Consider the following 8,665-nt stretch of genomic DNA (forward strand, 5'->3'; position numbering starts at 1 on the left):
TTTAAATCTCCACTACCCACCTGCAGGGGGAAAGCTTCAAGAGTGGTGAAGTAGTGTTGCTGATGGCTCTTTTTATCTATCCCTCTCTATCTCCTACCTCAATTTCTCTCTGTCTTATCAAATAATATTTTAAAGTTTTTTTATGAGGGGGATTAATGATTTACAGTCAAAAGTAAATACAGTTGTTGGTACATGTGTAAAATTTCTCAGTTTTCTGCAAAACACTCTTACCCTCCCATCTAGGTCCTCCTCCAATATGACCAGGACCTGAAACTCATCCTCACCCCACTCCTCAGTCTTTTACTTTGGTGCAATACATCAAACCCAGCCCAAGTTCTGCTTTGTGTTTCCCTTTCTGTTCTTATTTCTCAATTTCTATGTATGAGTGAGATCATCCCGTATTCTTCTTTTGCTTCTCACTTATCTCACTTAACATGATTCCTTCAAGCTCCATTTAAGATGAGGTGAAGAAGGTGAAGTCATCATTTTTAATAGCTGAGTAGTATTCCATTGTGTATATAGACCACAACTTGCCCAGCCACTCATCTGTTGCTGGACACCTGGGTTGCTTTCAGGTTTTAGATATTACAAGTTGCGCTGCTATGAACATAGATGTACACAGATCTTTTTGGAATAATTTTTTAAAGGAAAGAGATGGCCACCAGAAGTGGTAGATTCACTGTGCTAGAATTGAGTCCCAGAGATAACCCTGGTGGCGAAGGAAGGAAGAAAAGAAAGGAAGGAAGGAAGAGTAATAATGAGTTCCTGAAAGGCTGGTAATATGTTCTAAGTTGATTTACAATTAGTATTTCTTTCAGTTTTCACAATAGAATTCCAGGTGGATGGGGGGAAACAGAGGCACAGAGTGGCTGTGGGATGGAAGCAAGGTGACACAGCAGATGATGGGGCTGGAACTGCAATGCAGAGAGACACTAACAGTGGGGCAACAGTACTGCAGAAAGGAGCACAGTAGGTCTTAGTGGGGGTAGGGTTTGGGGTGGAGGATGGGGTGTGGAATCCTTTCTGTTCTGCCTCAGAGAAAAGCCAGGTATTTGTAAAAACAGAACCAAAACAAAACTTAGATGAAATGGCATTTATTTTGACTTTCAACACTTTTGATTTAACTAAAAGGAAGCCACGGACCTTGGGAATCTTAGAGCTGTGGTCCTTTCATCCTTTATAGAGGCCTTTGGATATCTTCTCCGAGAAAGTGTTCTCAGGTGCAAACACTCAATTCTCAGATACAATTTTTGAAAGGCTACAAGCTTTCTGAAGTGCTTTGTCCCTGGACCTTCATTGCTCTGAGCTGAGTTTTTCAGATAGACACAGAGAAACAGAGAGAGGGGAGGACACCATAGCACCAAAGATTCTTTCAATGCTCTAAGGGCTGGGCTTACACCTGGGTCACAATCATAGCAAAATGAGAGTTCTGTCTGTCTGTCTATCTATCCATCTATATTATTATTATTATTATTATTATTATTATTATTATTATTACTATTATCATTATTATTATTACCTCCAGGATTATCTCTGGGGCTCCGTGCCAGCACTACGAATCCATTGCTCCTGCAGCCATTTTATTGGATAGGACAGACAGAAATTGAGAAAGGAGGCAGAGTGGGGGCTGGGCAGTAGCATAGCAGGTTAAGTGCACCTGGCACAAAGTGCAAGGACCATTTAAATTGCATGTTTTATTTTTCCCAATTCCAGCAATAGCACAGAACCCCCATTCTATCCATCCCAAACTGGTTTCTAGTAGGCTAAGATTATGAGAACCCTTGTTAAAGTAACTGATGATAAGGGCTCCCAACTCCCAGGGAACAAAAGCAACTGCAAAACAGATGGAAGGAAACAGTGCATTGGCCCAAATGCTTCATGCTTCAGTTTGACTGTGAAATGGAGTTTGCGTTCTTGAAACTGACAGTCTGAGGAGGAGGGTCAATGTGATGGAATAGAGTTGAAATTGCCTCCTAACAGCTCACCTTTTTAACATTAAACAGAGACTGAGAGAGAAATGAATCCAACATTTCACCACATATATTTCTTCTTATGCAGTCAAAGCTGAGAATGCCATGTAAATGGGTCACTGAAAAATGCAGCCATTAAATTTTTCTCCAATCAAAATAAGAAACAAACCAATATGATCTCATTTCTATTAACTTTTTGAAGGTTTACAGCAGTTAAAGTATTTTTGCTTCTATATATGAAGGTTAAAAAGGACTGACGTAAGAATTCTGGTTCGAGCCCCTGGCTCCACACCTACAGGGGAATCTCTTCAGTGGCAGTGAAGCAGGTCTGCAGGTGTCTATCTTTCTCTCCCCATCTCTGTCTCCCCCTCCTCTCTCCATTTCTCTCTGTCCTATCCAACAACAATGACAATAATAGCAACAATACTAATAACAACAACGATGAACACCAAGGATAATAAAAGGGGAAAAAAATAGCCTTCAGGAGCAGTGGATTTGTAGTGCAGGCACCAAGCCCCAGCAATAACCCTGGAGGCAAAAAAAAAAAAAAAAGAAAAAGAGAGAGAGAGAGAGAGAGGAGGAGGAGGAGATAGGGAGATATATATAGAGAGATAGACGTCTGCAGACCTTCTTTGCCACTTGTGAGGTATCTCCACCTGCAGGTGAGGACCCCGGGCTTTGAACCTGGATCCTTGTGTGCGTCCTGGCACTTAGAACTGTGTGCACTTTACTGGTTGTGCCATCACACAACCCCCTCCCCCAGTGAGAGCACTATCCAGGTGAGCTATCTTGCCTGCCTTGAACTCCACTCATATACAGGTTCACATCTTTAAAATTCATGCCTCAGAACAGAATGGACATGCCATTATAATAGTTTTCTCTTTCTGTCAATTTCTTCCTTCCTTTTTTTTTTTTTTACTTCTGAGAGATTTTTAATCAGTTCAACACTATTATACATAAAATAAGAAAATTCACAACTATTCCCACGCAAAGCCAGTAGTTCCACATTTACATAGCGTTATCATAGCGATTTAAACTGTTAGTCTATAGTCTAATGTAGTTTCATGTAGAGAATGTTACTTCAGGAGATGGAATCATTTCCTACCACACCACTTTAGATGTACTTTTCTGAATTTTCTTAAAAAAAAAAATTGCATTGATGTTTGGATAGAGACAGAAATTGAGAGAGGAGGGGGAGAGGTAGATTGAGAGAGATAGATACCTGCAGCCCTGCTTCACCAACTCCTGAAGCTTTCCCCCTGCAGGTGGGGAACAGAGGCTTGAACCCTGGTCCTTGTGCACTGTAATGTGTGCACTTAATCAGGCCCCCTAGTTTTCTGAAAATTTCTATGTGTTTTTCAACTGCCTGACCCAGAGTTATGGCACCTAGACTGAGATACGAACAGAGAAGCATTATAGCCAGTGATGTGCAGTTAGGACTAAAGCTGACTCACTGGTTATAGTTGATTTTATGAGACAGACATCCACCTGACAACTACATTTTTTTAAATTTATGTTTATTTATTCCCTTTTGTTGCCCTTGTTTTTTTATTGTTGTAGTTATTCTTGTTGTTTTTATTGATGTCATTGTTGTTGGGTAGGACAGAGAGAAATGGAGAGAGGAGGAGAAGACAGAGAGGGGGAGAGAAAGATAGACACCTGCAGACCTGCTTCACCGCCTATGAAGCAACTCCCCTGCAGGTGGGGAGCTGGGGGCTGGAACCGGGATCCTCCGGCTGTGTTGGGTAGTATGCCAGCTCCCCCGGCTTCTGTCTCTAATCCTGCTTAACTAAGCACCAGCATGCCTGCATGGCATTGGTTTGATCCCACTCAAAGCTGCGGTCTATTTACATAAATCTAGCTAAGCACCACCCTCCCTCCAGGGCATTGGTGGTTCTGTGGTAGAATTCTTGCCTGCTCCGCCCCCTCTCCTTGTCACACCCTGATTTTCCATCACTCTCTTTTCACTCCACCCTCTCTATGTCACATCCTGTTTTCATCCTACTTGGCGAGTATAAATACAGCTGCTCTTCTGATTAAAGACACTTGGAAATTGCTTTCCGGCTCCGAGAGTTCCAGAGTGTATCTCCTGCACAGTTAGTGCGGCACGAGTTCCTGATCCCTCTCCCACGCAGCAGCCTAGATCAGCTCCAGCTGAGTTCTCTCCAACCCAGAGAGCACTTGCTCGGGAAGAAGCACCCTCAGGCTATCCTGGCACCGCTGGTCCTTGTGCTTTGCACCATGTGTGTTTTAACCGGCTGCACTACTGCCTGACTCCCAACAACTACATTTTTAAATTACTCACAATTATTAAATGAGCATGCATTATCTGTGACAATATTCATGATATTCATGAGACCTTTTTTTTTTTCTTGAGGGATGTTAGGGATAAAATCTATGGTGGATATATATATATATATATATATATATATATATGTATATATATATATATATGTATGTATATATATATTAAACTCTTAAATAATCCTAACTGAACTCAGCATTATCATTGTTCTCCAGTTTGTGGTGATTTGGGCAAAACCATACAGAAGCAGTAGTGCTACAAGACCTGAGGTGTGTGGGGGAGAGAGCGGCAGAGAGAGAGAGAGAGACCCCGAGACCTTTTTGTTTCCATCTTTTGGGCGAAACTCTGCATCCTATACTTTGTCATGGTCTAGCTTATCTCCCCGACCCTAGCAAGTAAATTAGATGGTACCAGACTTAAAATTGCTCATCGTAGGGGGCCGGGTAGTAGCACAGCTGGTTAAGCACACATGGTGCGAAGCACAAGGACTCTCTCAAGGATCCCAGTTTGAGCCCCCTAGGCTCCCCACCTGCAGGGGTTGTCGTTTCACAAGCGGTGAAGCAGGTGTGTGTCTCCTCTCGCCCCCCGTCTTCCCGTCCTCTCTCCATTTCTGTCTGTCCTATCCAACAACAGCAATGGCAACAATAACAAAAGCAACAAAGACAACAAAAATAGGAAAAATGGCCACATGAGCAGTGGATTCGTAGTGCAGGCACCAAGCTCCAGTGACAACTCTGGAGGCAAAAAAATAATTAAGTAAAAATAATAATATTGGCTTATGTAAGTCTTCTGAGTCTGTTTAAGGCTGGTTAGATAAAGCTACAAAGTTTGGTAGACTGGGTGTACTAAATACATTTTTTACTTAATATATTTTCAATTTAGGTGTTTTTGTCTGGAAGTCACCTTACTGTGAATGGAGGAAGGTTTGGAGAGCTTTATAAAAGAAAGAAATATAACTGCTTAACAGAAATTTAGAATTCCAGTAGTTTTCCATTGTTTATGGATCAAAGATCCAACTTCACATCTATTCAAATACTACCATACTTTTCAGTGAAGCCTAGCTGGTCTGTCCTCCTTCTCCACGCCAATTCCCTCTCTGAGCTCCCCTAACATTTCCCCCTAATATCACCAGGGCTTGGTGCCTGTTTCATGATTCCACTGCTCCCAGTGGTCATTTTTTTATTATTTATTTTTTAATTAGTGATTTACAAAAGTATAAGGTAATAGGGGTATAGTTCCATGCCATTCCCTACCCTCCTCCAGAGGAAACTGCTGTAGTTCTCCCAAGGTCACAGATATGTTTGACTATATATTTCTATTTTTCTTTTTTAAGTATCTTTATTTATTGGATAGAGATGGCCAGAAATCGAGAGAGTAGGGGGAGATAGAGATAGGGAGCGAGAGAGAGACACCTGTAGCACTGCTCCCCCCCCTGTGAAGCTTTTCCCCTGCAGATGGGGACCAGGGGCTTGAACCCTGGTCTTTGCACATTGTGACATGTGCACTTGACCACGTGCGCCTCTACCATCTATCTATCTATCTATCTATCTATCTATCTATCTATCTATCTATCATCTATCTATCTATCATCTATCTATCTATCTATCTATTTACCTACTTACTTATCTATCTATCCATCCATCCTACTTTTGGGGGAGGAGCCCAGTGGCCATTTTTTTCATGCTCTTCACAGAGACAGAAACAGGGAGAGAGACACCAGTACTTCCCCACTACTCGGGATATACCAATCCCCTCCTCACTCCTGAGGGCAGGAGTGCAAATCTGGGTCCACCTGCATGGTAACACACATACTCTGCCAGGTGTGCCACCGCCCACCCCCTTCCTGATATCTTTGAACAGAGTGTGCCTGCTCACTTCTGCCTCTCACATAGAACACAGTTCCCTCACAACAGTCTCCCCATCAATTTTACTGCCTCATTAGCTTTACCCTTCAACTATTCATTTCTCAGGTGTCCCCAGGAATGTCACTTCACTAGAGAGGCTTGCCTCAAACTCCCAGCTAGGTTGAAGTGACCCTGCCCTCTGTGGAGTCAGCTCTCTCATGCTGGGACTCAGCATATTCGACTAGCATCACACCTTCAGTGTCTATCTTTCTGCAAATTTGTAAATTCCAGCAGATTGAATGCATTCTGCATTGTCAAATTCCTGTCTCCCACCTTTTCCAGTGCCTAAAACCTTGTAGACAGGACCTGGGCGGTGGCACAGTGATTAAGTGCACGTGGCACAAAGCGCAAGTACTGGCATAAGGATCCCAGTTCGAGCCCCCGGCTCCCCACCTGCGGGGGGGGGGTCACTTCACAGGCGGTGAAGCAGGTCTACAGGTGTCTATCTTTCACTCTCCCTCTCTGTCTTCCCCTCCTGTCCTATCTAACAACAACAACAATTTCTGTCTGTCCTATCTAACAACAACAGCAATAACAACAATAATAACAACAACAACGGTGATAAACAACAAGGGCAAAAAAAGAGGAAAAATTTAAAAAATTAAAAAGTTAAAAAAAAACCCTTGTGGACACCTGCAGAATCTTTACTGAATCATTGGGAGTCGGGCAGTAGCACAGCAGGTTAAGCGCAGGTGGCGCAAAGCACAAAGACAAGTTTAAGGATCCTGGTTCAAGCCCTGGCTCCCCACCTGTAGGGGAGTCGCTTCACAAGCAGTGAAGCAGGTCTGCAGGTATCTGTCTTTCTCTCCACCCCATCTTCCCCTCCTCTCTCCACTTCTGTCTGTCCTATCCAACAACGACGACATCAACAACAGCAATAACAACAATAACAACAACAACAATAATGATAAACAAAAAGGGCAAAAAAAAGGGAAAAAAAAAATATTTTAAAAAGTTAAAAAAAAATCTTGTGGACACCTGCAGAATCTTATTGGGAGTCGGGTGGTAGCGCAGCGGGTTAAGCACATGTGGCGCAAAGCACAAGGACAAGTTTAAGGATCCTGGTTCAAGCCCTGGCTCCCCACATGCAGGGGAGTCACTTCACAAGCAGTGAAGCAGGTCTTCAGGTGTCTGTCTTTCTCTACTCCCCCCACCGTCTTCCCCTTCTCTCTCCACTTCTCTCTGTCCTATCCAACAACGACGACATCAATAACAACAACAATAATAACTACAGCAATAAAACAACAAGGGCAACAAAAGGGAATACATAAATAAATATTAAAAAAAGAATCTTTTTACTGAATCATAAATGGTAGTAATAGTAGTGAATGAATAAATTAAAGATATGTATATATATTTATATTTCAAGGTTAATATGAACAAATCAAAAAGAGCACTTTGAAAGCTGGTAATTTATCATCCAATAAGTTATTTTAATTTAAACACACATTCCTTTGCAACACACATGATTCTTTAGTTCTCTTTCCCCTTTCATACTGACATATAAAGCACATACACACGTGCACGCACTGCGTTCTCCAAGAGGGTTCTATGTCACTTATAGGTCTATTCAGTTTGAATTCCTTTCTCACTCACTAGAGGGAACTCAGCCTCACTAGAAAGCCACCTGTAAAGATGATTCTGTATTCTTGTGCAGTCTGTCAAGTCCTTACCATTTGGGGGTCTTTGGGGTGGGATCTGGAGGGATAGTACACACCTTTGTTGGTCACTTCCCATGCAACTTCAAAGAGCAACACATCTTCCACGGGAAGCTCTTCCACCTCCCAGTGAGGAAGTCCACTCAGGGAAGTGACAGACAGGGACCGTCCTCGAAGCATCCTTCTTCCAGCCCTGGGAAACTTTCTGGAGTTCCTCTTCTGATGGCCTGTGCTCCCTGTGACACACTCAGTGACTTAGAGGGTAGGAACCAGGAATCCTCACGCTTCAGTCTCTTCTGGTGGGAATAAGACAGGAGCATGAAATTGCATGTCCTCCTCAGAGATCGTCTTTATGTAGGAGGAATTGTCAACTCTTGGCCAGGTTCAGTGAAGATAGGCTCTCCAGTCACTCTTTGCAAGCACTCCCCAGTCTGGAGTAAAATCCTCTGGGTTGGAATGTGGACAGGCACCCTCTCCAGGAGTGGGATCCTCAGGGACTGAGCATGACCCAAGTTCAGACCTTTAGTCCTTGTCCTCTTGACCAAACTCCTAGACTCACACAGTCCCCAGCGCTTATTTCATCATTTGCAAAGTGATCCAAGATTAACAATTCTCCGAAGGTTTGTGGGCTGCCTTTAGATTAAAAGTAACATTAGCCAGAAAACTTGTCCATGTTTTAAATAACTTGTGACTTCCTAAGTATCATTCTCTCTTTTAATTTCTGGTATCTAGAATGCATAAAGAAAATATTCCTAGTTATTTTCATCTACATTTACAAGTTGATTTTGGTGATAGACACAAATCTTGGATTCCCTTTTCTTCATGTTC

General features: G+C 42.7%; 1 protein-coding gene across 1 annotated transcript in view; it reads right to left on the bottom strand.

Annotated features, from left to right (window-relative positions):
- Positions 1–8,344, bottom strand: part of GYS2 (glycogen synthase 2) — a 47,874-nt gene extending 39,530 nt beyond the window's left edge. The window contains exon 1 of the mRNA XM_007517888.3: positions 7,897–8,344. Within this exon, the coding sequence (XP_007517950.1) occupies positions 7,897–8,017 (121 nt within the window). The 5' untranslated portion in view covers positions 8,018–8,344. The remainder of the gene's footprint in view (positions 1–7,896) is intronic.
- Positions 8,345–8,665: the final 321 nt, after the last annotated feature.

Source organism: Erinaceus europaeus, chromosome 7, assembly GCF_950295315.1.
Source record: "Erinaceus europaeus chromosome 7, mEriEur2.1, whole genome shotgun sequence".
In the NCBI taxonomy this organism is placed as follows: Eukaryota; Metazoa; Chordata; class Mammalia; order Eulipotyphla; family Erinaceidae; genus Erinaceus; species Erinaceus europaeus.